This window comes from Mchenga conophoros, linkage group LG14 (genome assembly GCF_057382185.1).
Source record: "Mchenga conophoros isolate Kocher_MC1m ecotype Shallow Benthic linkage group LG14, M_conophoros_male_GT1.1, whole genome shotgun sequence".
NCBI classification, from domain to species: domain Eukaryota; kingdom Metazoa; phylum Chordata; class Actinopteri; order Cichliformes; family Cichlidae; genus Mchenga; species Mchenga conophoros.
Window position 1 is genome coordinate 32,240,712 of NC_140539.1, and position 27,061 is coordinate 32,267,772.

Here is a 27,061-nt window from a genome sequence, read left to right on the forward strand (position 1 = left end):
CAACGGCAGACGCTTTGCTGTTGGCAATTAATTTTAAGCAGAAACTCAGGGTTAGACAACCTGTGGGCTCTCATTAAGCATCTGTTTTTTGTTTGTTTTTTTGCAACATGTTTGCTTTTCAAAAATGCTTCTATCCTTTATTTAGAGATAGACGATCAGGTGAGGGCAGCGGTTGTTAATGACCAGCTGCCCTCTTAGTGATGAACAAGAAGCTGTGATGCCGTCTCACCTGTTTTGTGCTTCTGCCACAACTCAGGATGTCACAGGCGGGGAGGGCAGCGAATATGAGGACAGCGGCATCGACGGGGTGACGGTGGAGCCGGAGCACCAGTCTCGCCGCTACAAGACCATGTCGGCCTCCTTCTCTGTGTTCTCAGTGCATGGCAGGAACATGTTCACTGGCAGTGACAGCGGGAGCAGCAGTGGCGGCGGAGGGGCCAGCGAGTGCGTTCAGGGCGTGTACGAAAACTTCCGTCAGGAACTACAGATGAGCTCCTGCCAGACTGAGAGCTTGGAGGAGGCGGGGTCTGCCCTAAGTGATGAGCAGAGCACTATGAGCTCCGCCTACCAGTCCGACCTCTTACTCAGTGTTGTCCAAGGGATGGTGCGCAAAGCTGGCAAACTTGCTGTTAAGAACTTCCTTGTGCATAAGAAAAACAAGAAAGTGGAGTCAGCCACAAGGCGCAAGTGGAAGAGTTACTGGGTTTCTCTCAAAGGTGTGTCATGGCCTCAGTGGTATCATTAAATTTACATTTTATTGCACTGCAATCCTGTAATGTCAGCCTGTGACATCCTGCTCATGCAAGATAATATGTTTGATGCTATTTAGTTACATGCTGACATTCAAAAGGGAGAGCAAAGGTTTACTTCAAATAAGATTTCTTTAAGGCATTATGTCACTGGACTGGACTTGAAATCAATTTAGAAGCCTGTGTCTAATAAAGCCTTTCTCCCTGACTCTTGCCATGCTGCACTTCTTAATGTTGGCCACTGGAGAGCAGAATTAAATTGCTTGAGGAAATCTGACTTTCTTGTAAAACTAAATAATTAAATCAACAGTTCCATTGTGTTGGTTTTCCAGGTTGCACGCTCTTCTTCTATGAGACTGATGGACGTTCAGGAATTGACAACAACAGCAATCCCAAACATGCCATCTGGGTGGAGAACAGTATTGTCCAGGCTGTACCAGAACATCCCAAAAAGGACTTTGTGTTCTGCCTCAGCAATTCCCTGGGAGATGCTTTTCTGTTCCAGGTAAGAAAATGCATGTATGTCAACTGTTCTGTGAATAAATACAAATTTAATTTGCATACATTGCCCTGTATTGACTGTATTTTCTTTTTATGATCTTTAAAATTCTGGCCTTTTAATACATCAGGAGCAAAACAAAACAAAAACAAAGGAGTTTGTGTGCTGTGTAACCTTTGACCTTTCATGGTCCCTCCCCCTGTAGACCTGCAGCCAGACAGAGCTGGAAAACTGGATCACAGCCATCCACTCAGCATGTGCCACTACTGTCGCCCGCCAGCATCACAGAGAGGACACTGTTCGGCTACTTCGCGCCGAGATCAAGAAGCTCGAGCAGAAGATCGACATGGACGAGAAGATGAAGAAGATGGGAGACATGCAGCTGTCTGCTGTCACTGACACCAAGAAGAGGAAGACGATCCTGGATCAAGTAGGTGTCATGCTACTTTCTTCCTTGAGCTCATGTCAGGCAGGTGTGCAGGGGGAAAACATTTCTGAACAAGGCATGGAAAGACGACTTACTGCTATATTATTTCTGATTACAAATCACCTTTCTATAAAAATAGATTATTTCAAAAGAAAACAGTGAAGTTAAACAAAGTTTTACCAGTTTGATTTCTTAATGCGTCTCTATAACTTCAATACTGATAGAAAGTATATATGAAAAAATGGGTTGAGTAGCTTCAAAAAACACCTGGAATGCAACATAGTGACTCCTAGCTTGGCTGAATATTTATCAAATAAGGATGGAATTATGAAAAATGCCAAATATAACTGTGCCCCATCAGTCAGTTTTAGTTGTGACATACTTGTTTTTCAAATTTAAGCTTTTGCCCATCCCTCCTAGTAATCAGCCCACAAAAGTTCAGTTTTGTCTGGATTCATAAGCATGTCAGGAAGACGTATAAAAAAAGCATTATATCTATTTAAGAGCTCTTAAGACATCTGTTAAACCTCAATGAGAACCAATCCTGAGGAATCTTTAGCTTAATTAAAAAATGCTAAAGATCATTTTTAGTGATATTTTAGCTATTGTTACAATACTTACAGATATCAAATGTAAGTATGTATTTCAGTCTTGTATCCTCAGGTTTTTAATACATGGAATATGAGGAAAAGAGAGAAGCAGGGAGCAATGAGAGAGGATTAAGTTGCAGATTTAGAGGAATCATCCGCTAGAGGCTGCTAATGCTACAAATGTAACAGCCCCCAGATTGCTTTTTATTTTTCTTATTGTAATATGCACTTTGCTCTGGTCAGCCTGACATTCTCAATTAATTGCAAAGTTCATATTGTCTTTAATGGGTCTGTTTACAGAAAGGGGAGAGATCGCTGTTGTTTGGTCCGTTTGGTAGTGGCTGGTTGGAGCTGTTCTGTTTGGCAGTGTCAGGTTTCAAATTGTGAGAACTGAATGGATGTAGGACTGCTCCTTAGAAAGCTGAAACGCTCCCAGCCTCTATCTGCCAGTGGAATGCGCAGTATTGTTTCTTTCTCGTCTCTGGGCTACTTGGCAGTAATACAGAGCACTCTGCCATGGAGCTGGCCGCCTATTCCAAACACCAGTGCAGGACCATGACAGGGAGGGGACAGCCCAGTGAATAATCACAATGTCCTGCTCTACTGCCCCAATAAACATCAAACCATTAGGCACAGAGAGAGTGCAGGTTGGCAACACTTTGAGAAAAGTGGTAACAGAGCTTCTATGGAAGTGAGGAGATGCCCCATCTTAGTCTGAAGTTGACAGACAAGGGCATTAATGAACTATTACTGTTGTGTCCCTCTCAACCTGCAGATATTCTTGTGGGAGCAGAACCTGGAGCAGTTTCACATGGATTTATTTCGCTTTAGATGCTACCTGGCCAGCCTGCAAGGAGGAGAGCTGCCTAACCCCAAACGCCTTCTGGCTTTTGCCTCTCGCCCCACCAAGCTGGCAATGGGCCGGCTGGGTATATTCTCGGTCTCTTCCTTCCATGCATTGGTAAATATTCTCTTCTTTATTTTTGCTGCTGAAGCAAACACAATGGCATATTTTAGTGTCCTTTTCAATTTCTTTTTTTTGTGGAAAAAGAGACCTGGAGACCTCAAAAATGTACCTTGGAATTGATTATTATATTGGGGACAAACATCTATCTAAAGTGCACTTAAGTAACAGTAGCTGTCGCTGTTGCAGAGCTCAAACCTGTTCTCATAGTGTTAGTAAAGGACTGTGAAATCTCACTCAAAATACACTTTGGCATCACTGAGCACATCCAGTGATGCTCTTGGCAGGACAGTCGAGTCCAAAAACTACAATGCATTGTGTCAAACCACGCTTTTCTTTTTTAAAAATAACGACTATGCTATTTATGAGCTCGGGTCTCACGTAGGTCACCCGTTTGTGAGGGTTTTAGTTCAGTTTTGGCCTCCCACTGCTGCTGCAAAGAGTTTATGTACTTCACATCTAAAAGCACTAGTAGTAAAAGAAAACATCTGATTTTTTAGCGATGTTTCGCAGATCACTGAGGTGCTTTTTCCCTCACCACCACCAACGCAGTGCTACAGAGCAGGTGGGTGTTTGAGCTGGGAGATAGCAGTTAAGGATGTCTAACAAAAGACAACTGCTAAGAGCTTTCCTACGCTTTCACTCCTCTTGAATTTACTCTGTATCAGCACTGTGCACTCACCAGAATGGCCTGCAAAGTGTTGACAGAACAAATGACAGAATGAGTGCCTAGGCTAGTTTTAGAGCCTGCTGCAGGCACAGTGCTGATATGTTTAATTCAGTATTTATTTAAAAAAAAAAACCCAAACCTTTTACTTATTTCTTAATAGTTAAGCAGCCTAAAAAATGTCCAAGTCTAGTTTTCATGCATAATATTTGACTACTCTATATCTGTATGATTAACACGACCATTTATTCAGTCACTTAAGACAAGGTAATTTCCATAAACCACTCAGTGAAATGTTCCTTGATCACTTTTTTTATATACTCAGTTTTATTTCTTCTTTCTCTTTTTGTCAGAACTGTAGCTTTCCTCTCTTGAATATTTATGATTTTATTTATTTTAAAACCCCCTAAAATATGCTGATATGCTGCACTTCTCAAGTCATTTTGGCAAAATGGGATTTGACGCGAGGTCAAACAGATAGCTGTCGATCTCATTTGATCCGTTTTTGACCCCACTTCGCCATGTTACGTTTTCCAGGTGGCAGCCCGCACAGAGACCGGAGTGAGACGGCGAACGCAGGCCATGTCTCGTTCCTGCAGTAAGCGCAAGAGCAGGTTCTCTTCCCTCTGGGGTCTGGACACTACCTCAAAGAAAAAGACAAAAGCCCACCCAACGGTCAGCCAGGTCTGTGAAGTGTTCCACCTCCTTCCAAAATTTCCGCGCTTAATCACAGCTGACAAGTTACTTTTGCCCATTTCTCAAGCATCCATCCTACCTGACTGGTAACTTGCCATTTTGTTGTTTGCTCCTGCAGGTTTTTGCTGATGGTGAAGAGCCCATTAAAAAGCCAGTAGATGGCATATATGTTGATCCTGCTAAGGAAAACACAGTAAGGATGAATAATTCAGTTATCTGTTTGCATTCATTTGTCAGTGAGCAGTTGGTCAAACAGAAGTGCGAACTTCCTCAACAAAATATGTGGCCAACAATGTATTCTGAGTAAGCGCCAGAGCCAAAGTGAAGAGCTTACAAGCTGTGACAGCTACTCAGGAAAATTAGAGCTTTTAATTTTTCTTTCATTCCCCATTTAAGCAAATGCACTATATGGCTTGGAAAGTGTATTCCGACTACTCTGTGATTTAGAAGGAAGATGCAAAGTATTGGTGAAGATGGATTATTTTGGAGACTATTTTAGAAGTATTATCTAATTTGAAGAAGTCAGACCTTGCAGTAAAGTGTGTTTAATTACTTTGGATGTCTCCATTTCAAGAAAAGTGAGGAGGGAACTGTGAAAAGCCTTCCACGACCCAGCACAGAGAGCGATATCTGGGTTCCTGACCACCTTACACCCTCCTGGGTATGTCTCCCAAATGACCAGCCCGTGCTAACAATCATCCAGCCAGGAGAGTCTGCACTGTGTGTTCTCGAGTCCATCTGCAAGGTAAAAAAACACAGAGCCTCGAATGAGCTACGGTTTAAAGCGATATTCATAAGATGCTTAAACTGAAAGCCACACTGAGCCAGAGAAATACCATCTGTTAGGAAAACATGAAAGATATCTCACTGCTGCGATTCTGGATAAATTTCTGTCTTTTTGTGCTCATCCCACAGGCTCATCAGCTCGATCCCACTAAACACTACTTACGACTCAAATTCCTTATAGAAAATCAAGTGCAATTCTACATTCCCAAACCAGAGGAGGATATATGTGACTTGGTATGTCACTGATATCTTGAATATGATCTTTCCTCCCCTCACAGGCTGTTTTGAAAATGAGTCAAGGTCAAGAAATGTATTTAAAAAAATGTCAGGAGTTGATTTACAATGTATTAGGAATCACAATAGGAAAAAAATACTACAGCAACAAGGTTTATAATAAATAAAACTGTGCCTGGGAGATCCATGCACCAAAAATAATCATGGAGAAGCTTTATAAACAATATCTGTAACCTCTTTTGTAATTAAATCATGTAATCATGACATAGCAAAGAAACTCCTCTATAAAGAGCTGCTAGAGCTGCTTTGTCTGAAAGTACAGAAAATTAATGGCCTCCTTCCATGCTGTCAATAACCCACCCACCACGCCATGAATGAAGTAGGCTGTTGTTTCAGGATGTATAATGACTTCCTTTTGTTCCTTGCAGCTGTACAAAGAAATTGAGCTTTGCTCTAAAATAACTAAAGTAATCCAGTTTGACAGAGATGAATCCTGCATGATTGGTTACGGTAAGAATAATTTTCTATCTTTATTTAGAATGCTGCAATGAAGTCAGTGTTAAAGACTCGTATTTCTGTTTTCTTCAGCATAAGAATTGATTTTCTTTGACCTTTTGTTAACCATCCCTATTTGTCCCTCTGATGCTTGGCTAATATCATCATTTTCTCTCTCTCTCTGCTTTTCTTTCTCTTCACATTTCCCTTTTGTGTTCAGGTTTCTCCATTTCGGTGGTGGAGGAGGATGGAGTACAGCAGCTCTACATCACTGATGTAAAGGCAGGGGGATTAGCCTTTGCTAAAGGTTAATTATCCTTCATTTCTACTGAAAGAACTCTTCCTAAACACACTTTGTATCTAATAAGCCACACTTTAAAGGAAAATATAAACAATGCAGGTTGCCTTAGCTGTTTTTAGTGCTTCTCCATTTTCTCACATCAAGGCCAGGAGAGTTTTCATCTCCTGCTTGGTTTCTCTTTCGAAAAATGCATTAGCACGTTTATTCAACAGGTAGAGAAGGTTTTAGAGGACACAACACTTCTCAAGGGTGCTGATTACTATAATCATGCCTCTCACTGGCCTTTATGAAGAATTATGTTGAATCTGACACTTAACAACGGCTGCTTCACACTGGCTCTCCTGTAATGAAGCTGAAGAGCTGAATGATGTCAAAATAAAGATAAAGAGCATTGATCCCAGAACAATTATGACTGATGTTGGACAACAAGTGTTAATGTGTTACTGGCTAATATTTCACAAAAAATAGAGAAACGGGTCATGCCTGTGGGGCTGAAATTAAAACAACAGTCTCCAAAGTTGTAGATTGTGGCTCAAGAGTTGGGAGTTTGTCCGGTTCGAGCCCCGGCTTGGACAGTCTCGGTCGTTGTGTCCTTGGGCAAGACACTTCACCCGTTGCCTACTGGTGGTGGTCAGAGGGCCCGGTGGCGCCAGTGTCCGGCAGCCTCGCCTCTGTCAGTGCGCCCCAGGGTGGCTGTGGCTACAATGTAGCTTGCCATCACCAGTGTGTGAATGGGTGGATGACTGGTTGTGTAAAGCGCTTTGGGGTCCTTAGGGACTAGTAAAGCGCTATACAAATACATTTTACTTAAAACACCATTTGAACATTTCAAGCAGGAGTTGTTTGATTATTGCTAAAGATTAGGTCATTACGATCTGATATTAGAGAACATTTTTTTTAGTAAATGAAGGAACAGGAGACCGTAAACTGGAGCTGATGCTGAAAGCTGGTTGTGCATATTTTTGCAGGTCTGAACGCAGGGGATGAAATACTTCAGTTAAATGGAAAAGACTCCCATAGTCTTAATTTCTCTGACATGAAAGCAGCATTCTCTCAGGCTTCACTGGCTCTGACAGTCAACACCTTGCCTGCGGTGGACCGCCGTCAGCTCTGCTACTTGCCGCCACGCCGCTCAGATGCAGAGGAGGATCTCTACACTGACATTTTCTCCCAAAGTCAAGGTAAAAGGAAAAAAGACACAAATGGTATACTTTAACATTATGCAGTGCTGTGTGGAGTTTAGTCAACCTTTCTTTCTTTTGCTGGGGAAAAAAGTGCAGTGATTTACTGAAATATATGCAAACATAAATGATACTACAGTCAATAAATAACAACAGGATTGAAAGTCAATATTTGCTTTGAATTCCTTTATTCTTTAGCACAGAACTCTTTTCTTTCTTTTCTTTTGAAGTCTCTTAGCCAAGCTTATTTTAATTTCTTTAAGTAGTCTTCAGGAATAGTTCCAGGCTTTCCCGGCTTGAAGGACATTTAAAGCTCTTCTTTCGATGTTGGCTGCTTTTGGTTTCGTTCTCTGTCACAATATTTGTTGCAGCCCAAGCTTTGGGAAGGCCAATCCATGGCTGGTAGTTTTCCATTGTGTGTTTTTTCTATCCAGGTTTGCTTTTGTTGAATTAACAGTATGTTTGGGATCACTGTCATGCTGAAAAATGAAGACACTTTCCAAATGCGTAATGATGGTATCTGATGGTGTTTTCCTAAATTCTTAATTTCCAACATCACTAGTTGAAATGCAGCCCCAAACCACCACAGAGCCGCCACTGTTTCATAGATGCCTGTAGACACTTTCTGATGTACCTTTCTCCTGACCTTCTCCACATACATGTACATTCATTCACTTCATAAGATCCGCTGCCACTGATTTTCTGAAGTCTGCCTTTTTCTCCCCGATGCCCACCCTTCTACTTCTACGACCATTTCCGATTAGGCTTTAGTGAGGAGCAGATGGATCAAATGAAGGACCAGATTCATCTCTCTGGTCCTCATATTTGTGCTGAATTTTTTTTCCTGTTTCTGGAAGACTTTCACCTACTGTACATAGATTTTTAGGCATGCCGCTTTTTCCTCCACTTGCTCTGTTTTTGGGGGTTTTTTTAGGCTACACTGTACACCATGCAGAGAGATGCCAAGTTTTTGGATAACAGCTATTTTGGAATCACAATTTTGGTCCAGAAATACAATTGCATCTTTGTAGGACAGATTAAGAGGGCCACATTAACAAAAAATGTAGATTCCTGAAAATGGTCAGGTACAGGGATTGGATGAAAAAGCAGCCAATGCCCACAGAAAGATCTCAACTTTCAGAAAGTGTGAAGAATGACTGCGCAAGACCACTTTAATGAATTACAAGAAACTCCAGCTTCTTGGAAGCCAAACATAAAGATATGATGGATGGCTCAACACTTTTGCACAGTACTGTATTTCACTTACTAATTTAAAGTGCCACTGGTGCTTCCATCCTTGCATGTTTATAGGTCCAATTAGCAGAGGTTAATGAACAGTTTAAATTCAATTCCCACAAATCTAAAGCGTATCAAAGCCATCAGATGCTCACAGTGTGGTGATGTTTACGTACTCACCTGGCATGTAAATGAATCAGAAGCGTGCAAGTAGGCAAATCTCAAGCGTATATTTTATTTCCATGCAAGAAGAACTGACTTTCAGACCATCATCCTTAGCGACATCAGTTTCATTAATGCAAACACAACAGATTTACTGGATTTAAATGAGGAAAAATAGGACATTCTGAGCAGTTAGCTTAGTGGATTAGTTTAGGAAGGTCTTAAATCGTAATAAAATGACAAGGCAAGTAAATGTATTCATCTAATTTAAAGGGGGGGGCTTTTGTGACGCATATACATGACTGTTTTGTTTCTCTCAGAGGAAATCCTGGATGATGGAGTTGGACTGTTTCTGGAGAGCTCAGGAGACAGCCTGGATGACGACTCTGAGATCTTCAGTGAGTTCGACGAGTGCACAAAGGTAAGAGCACAATGTTTATCATCACTTTTATTATTATTATTCTTAGTGTCATCACAGAAAACATCTGACAACCAAGCTTTCGTGTAATATTGCAGCGCCTATGCTTCTTTTCCGTCCTTGTTCTTTACAGCACACCTCTTAGCTCTGGTATTATGAAAAAGCACTCACAGGCATTTCGCTTTGCCACAGTTTGACTCACCATCTGTTACTGGCTCATTTTATCTTGTTTATGAAAGCAGAGCAGCATCCATAATCAACATGAGGGTGTTAACCCCATGCTTCTCAACACAATCTGTATCAGGTTTCTCTTTTCCCTCCATGACACACAACTCTAATGGAATTTCATAGCTTCTGACATGATTAAATCAAAGGGACCTAAATACAAAAATATCTCATCATTGCTGCATGAAGTGTATCTTATGCACTGGAGACAAAGGACAGGAGAAATGATTTGCTTTGAATGAAACAGCCGAGTGATGGATGGGTTTGATTAAGCTTGCATTGTTATTGCTTGATTATGCGAGGTTAGTAGGACCAGGTAATAACTGGGGGTGGATTCATTTTTAGCTATAAATGAACAGAGACAAGTTTAAAATAGAAAGCACAGAGCACTACTGCCAAGACAAGCAAATAAGTCTCAAAGACCCACGTGTTGCTGTTAAAGTGCTATGACTAACAAAGATGTCTAATTCGAAAAAAATGGAAGAAGAAGAAAGGCGAAAAAATAGTTAAAGCGGCAGTCCTTAATCTGCTCTCTGTAACCGACTTCAAAGGATCACTGGGCACTTGCTCATGAAATGCTGAATGAAAGCACTGATGTGCTCTTGTAGATTAGTTTATCTCTCATCTCTTATGACAACACTTGATAACGACATCATTTCTCATTGTACCCGGTTAAATTGGGAGCTCACTGCAAGAGCTCCAAGGATCAATGTGATATCCTCAGACATCCTACTTACCCTTCAAATTCAGGGCTGGTTACATGACTGCTTCTTTATACGTTGTCTGTTTTAATCACGCCATTGAACTTGTCTTGCTTAATGAGCAGCAGTTAATCAAGTGCAGCTCTGTAACTGCCTTTGTAATTATTAATGATATTATAGGGATGAGGAAAACGAGTCTAGATTATGAGTAAACTGAAGGACAAAATCTGTGGTTAAGATTGTGATCTGCTCTGTTAAATACTGCTTTTTCAGCTATTTTTTTTTTTCTTTAAAAAAACATTGATTGCTTTCATTCTCCTTTGGGCTTTCTGTTTGAAAATTAACCGATAGGTTCCTTTTGTGAGATCAGAACTCGCTTTTTTCTTTGTGTAGCATTGATGGTATGTGAATCATTAAAAAGATGGCCCTGTGAAAAACCTCAAAGCAAAGATAAGCTGAGATTTATGTCCTCGTATCTGAAACATGTCTATATGTTTTCTTGAAATCGGCTCAGGAGTGGCTTAACAAAGTGATAAAAATATTAGTTGGTGTTGTTGTGCACACCATGACTTTGTATGACAACAGCTGAAAAGATGATCAATGATTTCCTACTTTCAGTCATTGTCAGACATAGATAGCCAGCCTAACCTTTGTAAGATTGTATTTTGTGCTATGAAAAACACATAGATTTCTAATTATTTTATGGGGCAAAGTACTATCACTGTTTTTCTGTCTTGTTATTATAAAAGCTATGTGCAACATAACCTCATTACGTACTACATATTCAAAGCAAGGACTTTGGCACAGACCACCTACATCATTTCTCAGCGATGCCAATTTGTGTGCTCTGGCTACAGGCTCAATAGAGAAGAACTCAGTGTGGCATCATTTTGTGATCTGAATAACAGCCTCTAAACTGTTTAGCTGTACACTCCCATCTCTCAATGACAAATGTGGAGTCTTTATGTGGGGCATTCTGGGAAAGTAGGAAATTACTGACTGAGTCAAACAGGACACACAGTGGAAAGCAAGTCATGCAATTCAGTTGTTATGCGGGGGGGGGGGACTGGATGTTTGGTGAAAACAGCAAGTGTGTATTTTTCTTCCTCACTGCTATGGTATTTTCAGAGCTTGTAACTTAATCACAGGGACCATTGCTTCTTTTGTTACTTGTTAAATGCTGCACGGCAGTTCACCCCCTCTCCAGCCTGCTCCTCAGCAGCTCCCCTCTCCCCTTTTCCTGAAATCCTGCATTTGTATTCTACTGCGGCGTGGCTTACCCAGTCAATCCTGCTCCACTGCAGCCTTGAGGAGACTCTTTCCCTCCTGCTCCTTTGCTCTCTCCCCGGTCTGGAGGATTATCGAGACTAATTTACAATGCTGCTAGAGTTGACCAGATCTTCACACTCACACAGTGTGCCTAAGTTTACCCAGCCTGTAGAGAAGAGAGAGAGCCAGAGAGAGAAAACAGCAGAGTACTGGTGACAAAGCTACAGCAGACTGTGAAGGAGCAAAAGAAGGGGAGTTGGAAGGCTCTAAGTGCTGGTGGGCGGAGAGGAGGAGGCTGAGCAGCTCCACTCATCCTTCATCACAAGCACCACAGCATCTTCTCCTGTTTTTTTTTTTGTTTTTTTTAAACCAGGGAAGACAAAAGGGCTCAGAAATGTATTGGAGAGACACAGTGTAGACTTTGCTCTTTCTAAAGCCCGGAGTCTTTGTTTTCTCTCTGGTACTTTAACTGACGCTGGCTGTCCATCTGCACCCGGCTATGTCTATCCTGAAGTGGAGCAAGCACAGCAAGCGCTCCACAGACTCCATCTATGACATGCTTCATCTGGTGAGCCTCTTTTCTTTCATGCACGTCGTTTTTTTTACCTGCTTAATTCTTGGTGCTGCTGTGATAGCTGTTGTCTCATTCCAGTGAGAAGAAAAACAAAATCACCTGTCCTTCTCAGTGTTAGTTTCACACCTCTCGCTGGCTACTGTAGACCAATGGCAGGAAGCTGTGAGTCACTGTCGCCGCAGAGTTGCCCCATAATCACTGGAATGCTCCAGGAGATGCCAAAATAAAATACTGCATATAGGAGCCCATGCTCTACAAGTCTTACTGCAGATGACTTGGACTTTATGCGACTTGGACAATCTACTGACTATTTCTGAGTTTCTCTCTTAGCACCTTAAGCTGCGATATCGGGCTTCAGTTTCAGAGAACAGACATGCAGTCTTCTCCTTACGCCATGCTTTTATGCTTTGAAGTAGTTTATTTCCCCCAGCAAATAAAATATAGATTAAAAAATCTGTGACAGGTTTTTACATTTACACATTGTTCTTTTAAATAGATACAGAAGCCTGTGATTTTCTTTTTTTCTCCCCCTCTGTACTTTCTCTCCTTTCTAACATGTCATAAGTGTCCAAGCACCCAAAGCTGTCATAGTGTTAATTAGCCTAGATTGTGAAGAGCATGTCTTGACTGTGACTGTCTTACTAGGCTTAGTAAAACTTTGCAAAATGTTCAGAAAAGAAACAGATTTGAATTTTCCCCTTTTTCTGCACTCTTGCAATCTGTTTGTGCATTTCCATCTATCATTTCATGCTCAATTTTATGTGTAATGTACTGGACCTTACATATCATCAGCTCTAAGTTTCATAAGACTTTTTTTTTAAAAAAACTTTTATTTTATTTTTTTAACTAAATCACTCTCTACATCCAGTTGGTTTTACTTACAAAGTATGTGTTGTGTTCACTCTGACCAAAAAATATCACATCTAACAAATCACAAAGCATTTGTGAATTAGTGTAAGATCCATTTGCAACATTGCATTTACAGACACAGCACCTCCTAGTTCATCTGTTTATGTGAGAGCTGCCTGCTTAATTTGGGAACATTGTCAAGAGGAACAAATGGCTGTCGTGCCTCACATATCAATGTCTCTTTGATTAGATAACAAAGCTGATAACCACGGTCATTTGCAAAGCTGCACGGGAATATCTGTAACAGTTGCTGGATAACAGTATTCTTCTTGTACTCTGTTCTTCTCGCTCTTGCATTTTTCCATCATATTTTTGTGAATGACGGCAAAGAACATCAGGACTATGGCCGTTTTTCATCAGCATTTTGGTAAATATTGGAAAAATTGCACACGCATTGCTTTTTAGAGACAGCAGAATCCTTATGTTTGTTTGTCTAAAACTAAAAACAAAGTTTAGATGTGAAGACTGACAGCAGCTAAGATCATAATTGGGTTTTCTAATATGAGAACCACAACCTTTCATCCTCTGCAGCTATGTTGATGTATAATCTCAGTATTTCACAGGGGAGCCTATAGGTGTGAGAGGACAAATTGTTTCTGTCCAGCCTGTAAAACTCCATATAAAACAAAGCACACATCTCTCAGCTTCCAGTTATGAACTCAATAATGACTACAGCTCCTAGTGGTCCCTGTTATGTGACTGTCTCATTTGATCTTTATCATGTACTTTCAAATGAAGTCTGGCCTCACAGAGTGAATAAGGCTTTGATGGATATGATTTATGCTCTTTGTGCTTTCTGCTTTGTGTTTGTATTGATTTTTTTTTTTTTTTTTAAAGCCAAAATGCCAGTTTATATTTAGGGATGCTGAGGCTGTGGCCAAAGTAACAAGTACTAGTTCAGCCATGTAGGCTGCTACTGAGTGGGGTCTATTTTTTTACCCAAAATGATAGTCTAATGCACATCAGCGCTGGTCACCACGGCAACCCATACTGTATGTGGACAGACACCGTTGTGTGTATATTTTGATTCTGTGAAAGAGCTGAATCATTACACCACCGATCCATCAGTAGGAGGAAAACACCAGGGAAAAGAGCGATGTGAGTGAGAGGGAGGTGGAAAGTCATTGTTATGACAGACTGAAAATAGACCAAATTAGTGCAAATGATTTTTTTTTTTTTAGAGCTGCCTCACTGCCTCTTTCCAGGCTCAGTTGCTGTACAGTCATGGATGTGTGCACAACAGTAGGTAGAAAGTGGCATCTGCTTCCTAATGTTTGCGGCTCCCACCTTTGTGAACATTGCCGTTTTCTTTTATGAAGGATTTTATCACTCTTGCCTTTGAAACGCTCATCTTTTTTTGGTTGTTTTTCCCCCCCTTTCTTGCAGAGCACGGAGCAGGTCGCCGCTTTCTGCCGCAGTCTCCATGACATGAATTCCTTGGAGTGTGTGTCCTCTTCGCCGAGCCCGGAATCGCCCTTTCCACCTCCTGCAACTCCCAGACAGCTCTCTGATGCCGACAAGCTCCGCAAAGTCATCTGTGAACTCGTGGAGACCGAACGCACCTATGTCAAAGTCAGTATCACTCATCTTACTTGTAGGAGGCAGATGGTGTTTGTGAGTGTGCATGTTCCTCCTGTCCATCGATCGATATTTCTGTCTGCCTTAGGTCGTGTTAGGCTTCCACATTACCCATTCAACATGACCTATCCATATTTATCTCTGTGTCTCGGGAGATATGAGCAGGACACAGCTGTGCCCTTGCTTGGATATTGCCTAATCTTTTTCAGCCCAGTATAAATATGGCTCAGTGGAATAACTGGGTTAGCGATGCTATATAATGGAATAATTTAGACTAACTAAAATGTTATGCCCTATTTCACGGGCCACAGATATAGTTATTATAGAAATTATACTGCAAGTGACTGATGGTGTATTGTTCAAACAGACATGTGGGTGCATTTTTATGTCTGTGTGTCTTGTAGTAGGAGTTGCAGTTTTGTTGCTAATGCAATAAATACAGGCAAAACACTTGAAGGGGTTTTGATTTCAAGTTGACAAAGCTTTAATGCAATACCACATAATGTGTTTTGTTTGCTACAAGTTTGAGCACATCATTTGGAGTCAGTCTCATGTTACTTTTGATTGCCAGGCATTTGTTCATTTCTTAGGCTTTCTACATTTCAGCTCACGTTTGTATTACCAGAGTCATCTACTTAATTTGGTTTCCATATAGCCGTTCTTTCTGAAGAAAAAGGCACCCACCAGCTGCTTTTGGTTTGAGCTTGAATTACTTATTTGTCCTGGTGTCTGACTATCCCTTTCTATACCTGTTGATTTGTTAAAAATGTCAAAGCCTTATTTAAAAATGCATTTTTTTGTGTGTGTCCATATTTCACACGGTGGCACAAGGCAAACCTGAGTAAAGCACAATTTACCGACTCTTTTTCATGGTTTTCTTGCAGGATCTTAATTGCCTCATTGGGAGATATTTAACCCCACTGCAGAAAGAGACCTTCCTTACTCAGGATGAGGTATGTCAAATGCTCCCCATGTGCCTTTATGGGGTCCAGGCTTTTAAATGCCAGTACTGTTGAAATGTTCTAAGAAAAGTAGGTTACATAATCATGTGAAGTGCAGCTCTGTGTGAGGACAAGAGGGTTGGATGATGTGTGAGAGAGATGGGATGTTTGAAAATAACATGTTTTATCTGCACTTTCAACAACGAGGTTCATTTGGTTATATTCAATTTTTGGACATTTTTGTGGTTTAACTGGTAGCAAGTGATTAATAAAAATAATATTTTGAAATGCACTGGAAGGTGTTAAAATTCTTTCTTTATTTCAAATCATCTCAAATAATTTTTCTTTCAGCTGGATGTTCTGTTTGGTAACTTGCCAGAAATGGTGGAGTTCCAAGTCGAGTTTCTCAAGACTCTGGAAGACGGGACGAGACTGGTTCCTGATTTGGAGAAACTGGAGAGAGTGGATCAGTTTAAGGTATGCACTTATTCTTTGAAATATACAGCAAAAGACTAGCAACAGGTATTTAAAGACCCGACAAAGTCTTTGAATTACTGGTTGTGTGACTCCTTTTTACAGAAAATCCTCTTCTCCCTCGGAGGCTCTTTCCTGTACTATGCAGACCGGTTTAAGATCTACAGTGCTTTCTGCGCCAGCCACACCAAAGTCCCTAAGGTCCTCGTGAAGGGTGAGTAAATGTGCTTCAGAGATGCATCCCTCCTTAAAGGAGAAAGGATGCATTTAGGCTCCCAGGGCTAAAAGCTTTGCACAAATGTATGGTATATAATGAGCAGTCTCGAACACTGTCTTCTAAGCTAGTACACCCACTCCCTTCAGGACTTGACTGGATGGCTTTGTTTTCTGCATTTACATTCAGTGAGTCAACTGGTTATCTGCCACACTGTTTAAGGAGGTGCTATTAGAATAAAGCTGTTTTGTTTTTCTTTTTCTTTTTTTTTTGAAACAGTAAACAGATTTTTGTTCTGCCCACTCATGTTTAGCTGCTGTTCGATAAAAATGACCCTTCTGTAAAAACAAAACAATTCAGACCTTTTGATGTGGCTTCTAATCTCTAATGCAAGACAAAGCATGCTTGTACGCCAGTAATCTGCATAATATCAGGCTAAACATAAGCAAGCAGACAACAAACTTATAGATCTCACCCCAACCGGTCGCAGCAGATGGCCGCCCCTCCCTCAGCCTGGTTCTGCCGGAGGTTTCTTCCTGTTAAAAGGGAGTTTTTCCTTCCCACTGTCGCCAAAGTGCTTGCTCATAGGGGGTCATATGATTGTTGGGTTTTTCTCTGTATCTATGAAGCGCCTTGAGGCGACTTTTGTTGTGATTTGGCGCTATATAAATAAAATTGAATTGAATAGACCATTAGTGAAAATACTAGGAATCCAATGTTTATCAGTTACATAGAGGATAATTAAAAGTAGGTAAATAGGTAACATATGGAGGCGTTTCACTAAGTGTTCTTTTTCGGTCATTCCAGCCAAAACTGACCCCAATTTTAAGGCCTTTCTGGATGAACGAAACCCCAAGCAGCAGCACTCTTCCACACTGGAGTCTTACCTAATCAAACCCATACAGAGGGTTCTCAAGTATCCCCTCCTGCTGAAGGAGCTCTTCTCGCTCACAGACCCAGACAGTGAAGAACATTACCACCTCGACGGTAAGACAAATTCTTATAGCAGATCTCAAAAATATGTACAATCCCAACAACCCGCCTCATAACGCGATTTGTGCTGGACTGCAGTTGCCATGAAAGCCATGAACAAGGTTGCCAGCCACATCAATGAAATGCAGAAGATCCACGAGGAGTTTGGAGCTGTGTTTGATCAGCTTATCACAGAGCAGAGCAGTGAAAAGAAAGAGGTAGATCGGAGAAACCTGGCTTGGTTCTGTTATGTTAACCAAAAATGACACGCAATTGGAGCAGATTGGTTGATTATTTCGTTCCAATTACCAGGTTGCTGATCTGTCAATGGGCGATCTGCTTCTCCACAACACTGTGACATGGATTAACCCACCTGCCTCCTTAGGAAAATGGAAAAAAGAACCCCAGATGGCTACATTTGGTATGGCAGGATTGTTGATTATGTAATAAATGAATAATAAGTGTATGTATGCTGTTTGGATTCCATCTAAAAATGTCAAAACATCTGATGAAAAATGACAAATTGACTGTGTAAAGCGTGCACATGCATCAGGGCACATTTTGGAAAGAACTGCCTAGTAATTATGGAAAAATTCAAATGCCTTACACTCCATAAGTGACAGATTAGCAGCATTTGACAACATTTCAGTTAACTGTAATGTGGGTTGCATAGCAGTGCAATAGTTAGCACTGTTGCCTCACAATGAGAAAGCTTAGTCAGTTAAGGTCTCCCTGTGTGGAGTTTGCATGTTCTTCCTTTGCCCGTGTGGGTTTTCTTTAGGCTCTCTGGCTTCCTTTCACATCCAAAGACAGGCATGTTTGGTTAACTGGTGATTCTGAATTCCCCAATAATGTGAGGTAGACCAAGTACTTGGTCTAGAATAAAGTGCTGTAAAAATGTAGTGCTGTAAAAAAAGGTAGTCTAAAGTGCTTTGAGTAGTCAGACGGGCTAAAAAAACCCATGTGTATTAGTTGCCCCCCGACTTCTGACCATATATAGTATTAATAATAACAACAATGGTACTAATAATAATATTAACTAAGGTTTGGATAACCCCAAGGATGCTTTACAGAAGAGTAAAAATGAACTAAAACATATAAATAAACAAAGTCTTTTCATTTTAGCAAGAATTGTTCACAATTGTGCACAAAAAAGAGACCAGTAACCCTTCCTATGTAGTTTTTAATGAACAGACCTGTTGTTAACTTCAAAGTTACATATGTTGATTTGACATGTGACCTGAACCCCAGTGATTACTAAGTCTTTTTTTCCACCAATGCTTTCTAGTGTTCAAAACAGCAGTGGTCTTTGTTTGCAAGGAGGGGTCCAAGCAGAAGAAGAAAATGGTAGGTTTTCACAAAAACAGGATTCCATCAGCAACACCAAACCCCAATCGCAAACACATTGTTGACTTGCCTTTCCTGTGGACCATTTTTTGTCTGTAAAAACAAAAAAAAAAAAATTCTTTACTTGACTGAAGGGAGGTTCCCACCGGGTCTCTGTATCTTCTGAAGAAAAAGATCCCTTCAGATTCCGTCACATGATCCCAACTGATGCCCTTCAAGTCCGGTCTATGACCAATGCAGGTATAGTAGATTACAAACTTTAGTAGCACACTAGTTCTAGCTTCAGTCCGACTAATGATTATCTCACAATATATTACCAGATTTCTACGTATATGAGACATTAGTGATGATTTCTCCCTCAGATGGCGAGGGCTCTGCTGTGTGTGAGATTATCCACACAAAATCGGAGTCAGAAGGAAGACCAGAAAGGACATTTCACTTGTGCTGCAGGTGAGGATTTCTGCTAAAGGAGGTTCAATTACACTGCAGATTACAGCTTGCCCACTACTGATAAAGTCCAGTCTGCTATCTAACGAAGTGACAAACTGTCTACCTTTCTCAGCTCTCCGGAGAGCAGAAAAGACTTTGTGAAGACAGTCCACTCCATCTTGCGAGAAAAGCATCGCCGGCAGCTCCTAAAAACAGAGAGCTTACCACTCAACCAGCAGTATGTACCCTTTGGAGGAAAACGGCTGTGTGCTCTGAAGGGAGCCCGCCCCACTATAAATAGAGCAGGTAAATGCCAGTCTGTAGATGCATTAACCCAACAGCTTCAAGTGCACAATTTATTTTTGACAGACAGGCAGAATCCTGTGGTTTTATCCTGAGGTTTTATCCTGAGTTTTTCATTTAAGGTTTTAACCAGTATTGTAGGAAGATAATTACTTTCAACCAAACTCCAAAGGGATGTACTCAAAGTAGTAAGATCATAATAATTTATCTCTCTGATGTTCTGGGGTTTTGCAGCATCTGCCCCGACTAGGACTCTCGGCCGAAGGAAGTTAGTGCGCAACCGTTTCACCATAGACACGGATATTGTTTTTGATGGTGATCCTGAACAGCAAGACCTCGTTTCACCAGAGGAGCCTGGCTCAAAACGGTCCCAGCAGGATGAGGAACCAGATCAGCAGCAGCAGCAGCAGTCTGACTTGGCAGGTGACACAGACCGCTGGGTGGAAGAACAATTCGACCTAGAAGAATACGAAGATCAAGAAGAGGTGAAGGAAACTGACATCCTCAGTGACGACGACGACTTCTGCCAGACACCAACACCTGCGTCCATTGAGACTGACCTGGAGGCCCCAGTCATGGCTTTGACCTTGGAGGGTGTGGAAAGAGAGAAGATTAAATCCCCAACAGCCAGTGAGACATCTGACATGGCGAAGCAGAGAACCATGATCAATGACAAGACGGAGGATCAAAATCAGAAGGAGAAGGATGAGATTTGGGTAAGAAGGGAGCAATCAGGTTTATCCCCAGACTGTGCCACATAAAAGCAGATGCCAGAAGATAGACAGCGAGTGTTCTAGACAGCTTTACATGGGCTCCATAAAAACAAGTCATCACAAACAATGCATGAGCATTGATGTATATTGCACAGCTAGTAGAAGATATACCTTTCTTTATCTTATGCTGAATGCTTTTTTTTGTACAGGTAAGAATATTAGTGGAGCAATACAGGAATCCAGAGTGAGGGAGCTTTTCCTGAATCGAATGCTGTTACAGGAAAGTCAAGTGTAAGCTTTGAGGGTTGAAATAATGGTACAATCACAGAGTCTAATCAGTTGCTTTGATTGGCATGGTTTCCACATTTGGGCGGCATTCTTTAGTCCTGCCTGCTGTTGCCAAATTTGGGTATTGTGAGAACATAAATATTTGTTATGTCTGTGTTACTCAGAGATATTATCATAGCTAAGGGCTGTATATTATTTGTCCTTAAAGAAATAGAACAATTAATTGCAAAGGACCGTTGTCTTGCATAGTTTACTATACTTGTGGATTTTCACATGAATATACACTGACATGTTTTGAGTACAGACTTCCTGATGTATTTGATTTTGATTTGCTGTTTATTAACTTAAAGCTATCTTTTTACTCGGAGAGACAGCTTGTTCTTTTTTTGTTACATTTAATAGGATAATAGTGGAATTATGTAAAACTCCCCTTGTCAAAGAAGCAAGGGGATTTCATTGTTTTGATTTGGCATAATCCTGTTTTACTTGAATTTGGCTGTTTCACGTGTCTTTGTTTACTGTGAAACCGTTTTGGTGACATTTACTTTTCCTCTTCAGTATTACCACTCATACACATCGATACTTAACACTCCACTTGGAACCACTCAGTATTGTACATAATACATCTGGGGTCTGTTTCAGAAAGCAGGTTTAGTAAAATAGCTGACATTGTTAACCCTGTCACAAGAGAAAAAGTCAACAGTAGGTTTTCTTTAACAAATCTGTCCAGGAGTTTCTCCCTAAAGAAGGGCCTTGGATTCCCAGACAGATACGCCTTAATAAATGTGACTGTGTGGACATTTAGGCGCCTGTCAGGTTGTGAACCACTTCAAAGCACTGGAACATTTACCTTGTATTACTGTAGTAATCACAGTTTAGCACCAATTTGTATCAACATTTAGACACATCAAATACTCATTCATTAAACATGTGTCATGTAACGAGGAGTGAATAATGTTCATGATTACATGATTGTGTAAATACATGTCAGTAGAGCTGCAAATGAAATGACTAAGACTCTAAAAATAAACTAGCTATAGTTTAAAAGTGAGTTTTTACATATAAGCTGATATTGGTTTAGTATGGTCTGACAGCATTACATGTTGAGATATTTACAAACTTTAAAATACATCGGCTCACTATCATTAAATCTAGAGCCCATAGCTAAGAATTCCCATTCAGTTTGAACCTAGGCACAACCTCATATCCATATTTTATTCGCTTTATTTATTTCTGTCCCCATCGATTGAACCAGCCTTTTTTGAACCCTATCTCAGGGTTTATCAGTTCAGAGTTCAGGGTAAGCTTAGAGTTTGTAAACCTGCTTCCTGAAAGAGACTTCAGCTTCTTTAAAAAATGTCTTGTGTGTTCAAAATGATTGTTCACTAGTATTGGAATACAATGCAATGTTCTTATTTATTCATATGTAAATTAATTTGTTAGCACCAAACACAGTTGTTGTTTTTTTTTGTTTGTTTTTGTTTTTTTCCACTGAGAAAGTCCAAATTTGCTCAAGCAATCAAGGGAAAGACTTGCCGTGTGCAAAATGAAAGAAGTCATACTTGTAAACAATTCATTGTGCTACTAAGACTGCGTTTTTATTACTGTGTGTATATAGAAATGTACTGATATCATAATAAAAACAGTTGTTTCCTACTTATAATTTAACATGTGTGGTTGGTGTGGTTTTAATCAGCAGCCTCATTTACTCCCTGCAGCTCAGCAGATACCAAGTCTACAGGACCATTTTGTGATGGGAGAAAACAAAAATGTCAAGTCGACATGCTTGTAAACAACAGAACTAAGTGACTAATCGATGCTCAGCTACCTTAAAGCAACACTTAGAGACTGACTGCAATTGCAACAAGTGGAAAACTTAAAGCTGAACTTTAGAAGACATTAAGAGCCACTCAGAGTGTTTGCTAGCTTCGGCTCACTAAGTGTCTGAGTGATGGTGCGCAACCTAAATCGCCATTAACAGAGAAAACACAAAAATGTCTGCAGTCAGTGTTTAGTGTTCACATAACAGGAATGAAGCAAGCTGAGAATTATTAACAACGATTGATTTAATCTAAATCTATACATTCTATAACTGGATATAGAAAATGAACACCGTACTTTCCAATATGCCTCCTCTAAATGAGTAATTTGAGGTGTGGTCATTACATGGACATTTTTTCTAATGAGAAACTATTGCATTTCAGTGCTAGTGAGTCATTTCCTATTTCGTTAAAGCTCTTTTTGCCAGTCAGGTTTTTTGAGAAATACAAAGGCGGGTGCAACAGATGAGCAAGGGGGAACGGTGGCCAAAAAATTCAGGAAGTGCATGAGCAAAGATAAACAATGGTTGCAGGAAGACCCTTCTCTGGCATCTGCTTTTTGCACACAACCTTAAAAAAGATCAAATCACAACAATATGAACTGGAACGTGTTTTAGCAAACTGATACTGAAGGGCTATTGTGTTTTAAACGGTCTACTGTCTTAAGCGGGAGAAACACTGCTGCAAAAAGCACATGGAACAAGAGTTCAAAAGAACAAATCTACATTCCAGATTACAGAATGCCAAAAATAGAAAATGTAAGTTTAAATTGTCTATTAAAGGTAACGTCCTCTTGTACATTAGTCAAAACATATACATCTGTAACCCTGTTATGAGCTGTAGACAACTGTCTTCCACCATTGTTGAATTCTCTGCTTCCTTGGAAAAGAACAATTTCTTCAGTATTTTCAAGCTAACATCAGGAAGAATGGCAGCACTCTACAATCAGTGGGTACCTTATCTCTTTTATAACTGAGCTCTCTGCCCCCCACCCCCAGCCAGCACATCCTTGTCAATCACCACCCCCAACACAAAAGCTCTGGTGCTCCTTTTAGATCAAGGGGAAAGATCTCTTCAGACTTACAGCCTTGTGATGTGAAGCAATACAGTACAGTTCTGAATGACACGACTCCTTGATTAAATATCTGCCAAGAGATAAATGGAACCATCCTAATTTATGGGATTATTTATCTTTTAATATCTCTATTTATAATCTTTATGTATTCATAAAAGGATATTACAAAGCAACTAATAAATGAATGATGAAAGAAAATCAAAGACTAAATCTAAAATCAAAAGAAACAGCCAAAACATTAGAAGAGGCCAAATGACCCATGTGGTACAAACACATTAGCCAGCTCAGCAACACCAAAAGGACTGAAAAGCCACAGAAAGCGAAAAATATGGGGAAAGAAAGGAAAATTTATGGCATAGGCATGTAAGGCTTATTGATGATGTGACTAGTGATAGAAGTAGCAGGATGAATTCTGTACATGTGTACACATGTACAGGGCTGTACTCTCCTCTGTTTTAGCCAAATGCTGCTAGCCGGATTATATGGTGATTTAAGGTGCAAATGGATAATGACCCAAAGCATTTTGCAAAAGCAAACCAACAGTTTCTCAAAGCAGAGAACTGAAATATTCTCCAGTGTCACGACAGTCCCCTAAGCTCAACTCAACACAGCGTGCTTTTAAAGAGTTGTTAAATACCAAACTAAATGCAGAGAGCTGCACAAAGAAGCAGTAAATGTTTGGCTGGCAGAGCGTTTCCAGCGAAGAAACACAGTTCTAGGCTGTTGAAAATGGGGGGCTATGTACAAAAATAGCTGTAATTGCTAAAGAAATAATTATGGACCGTAAAACACAAAAAACAAGTCAGCAGGTGGGGCTGTTCTGTAGCAGTAGGTACCAGGTACCTTTTAACCTACTTCTATGTGTATTGTCTTAAGACAAACAATGCTACATTTCTACTAATCTATAAAACAGGGCTTTGCCTTGCATTAGATTTTAAAAATACTAAGTGCAAAACAAGATTTTAAGCTTGGTATTAAGGCTTAAAATATGGTTCATATTGTATGGATAGCACAGAACATTTGGAATCTTAAACTATGCAATGTTTCTTATACAACAGATAAGAAATAATTGTCTTGTCCTTCCCCAATCGCCCACACTTAGATTGGAAGTCTTCATTTGAAGTAGTTCACCAAACAGTGGATAATGCGTAACATCCCTAAAGAGGTGCCTGCTTCTCACTCTAATGTACACTGTTTATTCATGCGCCATTTGAATGCTGGTAATTGCTAGCAAGATCAGTTTGGCTTCCTGCTTTCAGTGGCTCCTGCTACTGACACCCAAACTTCAGGATGGAGTGTAAGGTGTATGTTTCTCTCCTGGCCCTGACTCCTGAGCTGCAGCCAGCAAGGGGGCTGACGTGCTGCTCTCTGGCATTGGTTAGCCTCCTGCTGCTCAGTCAAATGAGTCTGCAGTGGACATCATGCATCTGAAACAATCAGCAAGCTAACCAGTTGGTCCTCATGATTCTAATGAGCTGTATTAGGTTCCTTATCCCTCTATCATCGAAAGGTCACGTTACCCAATGCTGATCAATGCCAAGCATAGGGAGCTTGGAGAGGTTTTCTACACTAGAATAATTTTTCTCAGCACTACATTTTGCATATATAGTTAAAAAAAAAGAAAAAGAAGCAGAAGTACAAACAAATTACATCGTGCACTTTTCCAAATACTTATGGACTAACGAAAGAAATCAGCAGGTGGTGCTGCGGATTAGGTATCCACTGAACCTGCTTTATGTGTAACATCCAGAGGCAGACTAAACTAAGTTTCTAGAGTAATCTAAGTAAGAACTAATATCTCTAAATTTGACAAATTAGCACTTTTGGGGTAAAAGAAAATTGTATACACCACTTATAACACTTAACATCTCCAAGCAAGCACCCATTTTCCACTCTGACGTATGCGGTTGTTTCGTGTGATGTTTATGTGCCAGCGCTTACTTGGAGGCTCAGTATTGGTGTCAAGCCTTTGTGTTTTAGTTCTGATGTTCCTGAAAAAAATATTTTGCTGTATGCACATTGGTTAATTTGTTTTATTGTTTTTACTAATAATAAAAATATTAGGAGTAATAGTAATATTATGCAACTGCAGTTTATACGGTACTATACTGTAGAACAAGGGAGTCCACATGTTTTTAACCATAATGAAATGCAGAAAATACTGAGAGGTTAATGCTCACAAACACTGAGATTTTAAATTTATCACAGATTTTTCTAATTTAGTTATAGTTTTTTTTCCCCATCTTATAATCTATATACAAGAAACCATAAGCCATCTTATTTAGCTTTATGAGAATGATTACTCTAGTAACTGTTTTACCAAATTTAAAGACTAACTCATTTCAGTTGAAGCAGTAAAAGAATTATCAGCCTTCTTCCTGGAATGTGTAGTCATATTTACATTCAACAGGTGCCACACTGCATCTACAATCTTGTACCATTTTATCTGAGTTGAATCTATATTTTCTATATTTAATCTATATACATTTTTTAATTAAAATTGATCTAAAATCAAAATTCACAGCTGTGAATACACACTACAACATAGGTTTCTTCACAGCTGCAGGTTTCTCCCTATGAGGATACGTGTTTACATTCAAAGCAGGTGAGGATGTGATGATGGTATCACTCAGCAAACCTGTCCAGCAGGTTTTGCAGTTTCTGTTCCTGTTTTATGACCTCTCCTGTTACATCTCTCTCTCTGTCATTCTTTGTCTCACCTGCTTCTCAGAAACGAGGTGAGCAGCAGGGCGTTGCACGTCCTAGACCAGGTTTAAATAAAGGAGTGGTTTTTTCACCTTGTAATTCCCTGCTGTTTTTTTCCCTCTTTACCTGAAATCAGACGGACAGTCTCCCTTGTAAATCGTGCCAAATACCTGGCACAATTCAGGAAAACAAAATCGACTTAAATGTCTAGAAAGCATCCTTCTACGAACAAATTAATCTATACTTTCAATCACAGGTGGTAAATAATACCGGGTTCAATGGCCACAACAGATCATTTTGCTTACATCTGATGTATTATATACACAAAAAATGTAGCTTTGAATGTGAGCTCTTGTTGCAGGGAAATGGGACCATCTGGATGTAATCATCTGTATGTGGGCTTGCATTGAAAACAGTGAATGCGTTGCTTCTGAGAATGACTAAACATAAATTTTTTCTTGGATTTTTTTCAATATTCAACAGGCTAATTCATTGCTGTTCACTTCAAGGCTTGTATTACTTGTAATACTTAGTCTAGTTACTCCAGGCTTTGTTTGGGTGGCCTTGGAATATATTTATAACACATAAGACCCAAACCAATCTTATAAGAATTTTACAAGCTGCCACTGTATAGTAAAATGGCCTGTAAATGGCCTGTATTTGTATAGCGCTTTACTAGTCCCTAAGGACCCCAAAGCGCTTTACATATCCAGTCATCCACCCATTCACACACACATTCACACACTGGTGATGGCAAGCTACAGTGGGGCAAAAAAGTATTTAGTCAGCCACCGATTGTGCAAGTTCCCCCACTTAAAATGATGACAGAGGTCAGTAATTTGCACCAGAGGTACACTTCAACTGTGAGAGACAGAATGTGAAAAAAAAATCCATGAATTCACATGGTAGGATTTGTAAAGAATTTATTCGTAAATTAGGGTGGAAAATAAGTATTTGGTCACCTCAAACAAGGAAAATCTCTGGCTCTCACAGACCTGTAACGTCTTCTGTAAGAAGCTTTTCTGTCCCCCACTCGTTACCTGTATGAATGGCACCTGTTTGAACTCATCATCTGTATAAAAGACACCTGTCCACAGCCTCAAACAGTCAGACTCCAA

The 27,061-nt window shown here is 40.2% G+C and overlaps 1 protein-coding gene across 2 annotated transcripts in view; it reads left to right on the forward strand.

The window, feature by feature from the left end:
* The window catches only part of LOC146560122 (rho guanine nucleotide exchange factor TIAM1-like), a 40,801-nt gene extending 18,791 nt beyond the window's left edge, over positions 1 to 22,010 (forward strand). For both annotated transcript variants that reach the window (XM_085243978.1, XM_085243979.1), the window contains exons 4-27: positions 257 to 716; positions 1,082 to 1,254; positions 1,454 to 1,678; positions 3,041 to 3,226; positions 4,434 to 4,580; positions 4,711 to 4,785; positions 5,167 to 5,337; positions 5,508 to 5,612; positions 6,041 to 6,122; positions 6,328 to 6,414; positions 7,377 to 7,589; positions 9,308 to 9,408; positions 14,470 to 14,655; positions 15,546 to 15,614; positions 15,954 to 16,079; positions 16,182 to 16,290; positions 17,098 to 17,277; positions 17,362 to 17,480; positions 17,575 to 17,683; positions 18,551 to 18,609; positions 18,744 to 18,849; positions 18,972 to 19,059; positions 19,172 to 19,344; positions 19,576 to 22,010. In XM_085243978.1, the coding sequence (XP_085100104.1) occupies positions 257 to 716; positions 1,082 to 1,254; positions 1,454 to 1,678; positions 3,041 to 3,226; positions 4,434 to 4,580; positions 4,711 to 4,785; positions 5,167 to 5,337; positions 5,508 to 5,612; positions 6,041 to 6,122; positions 6,328 to 6,414; positions 7,377 to 7,589; positions 9,308 to 9,408; positions 14,470 to 14,655; positions 15,546 to 15,614; positions 15,954 to 16,079; positions 16,182 to 16,290; positions 17,098 to 17,277; positions 17,362 to 17,480; positions 17,575 to 17,683; positions 18,551 to 18,609; positions 18,744 to 18,849; positions 18,972 to 19,059; positions 19,172 to 19,344; positions 19,576 to 20,102 (3,876 nt within the window). In that variant the 3' untranslated portion in view covers positions 20,103 to 22,010. The remainder of the gene's footprint in view (positions 1 to 256; positions 717 to 1,081; positions 1,255 to 1,453; positions 1,679 to 3,040; positions 3,227 to 4,433; positions 4,581 to 4,710; positions 4,786 to 5,166; positions 5,338 to 5,507; positions 5,613 to 6,040; positions 6,123 to 6,327; positions 6,415 to 7,376; positions 7,590 to 9,307; positions 9,409 to 14,469; positions 14,656 to 15,545; positions 15,615 to 15,953; positions 16,080 to 16,181; positions 16,291 to 17,097; positions 17,278 to 17,361; positions 17,481 to 17,574; positions 17,684 to 18,550; positions 18,610 to 18,743; positions 18,850 to 18,971; positions 19,060 to 19,171; positions 19,345 to 19,575) is intronic.
* The last annotated feature ends 5,051 nt before the right edge of the window (positions 22,011 to 27,061 follow it).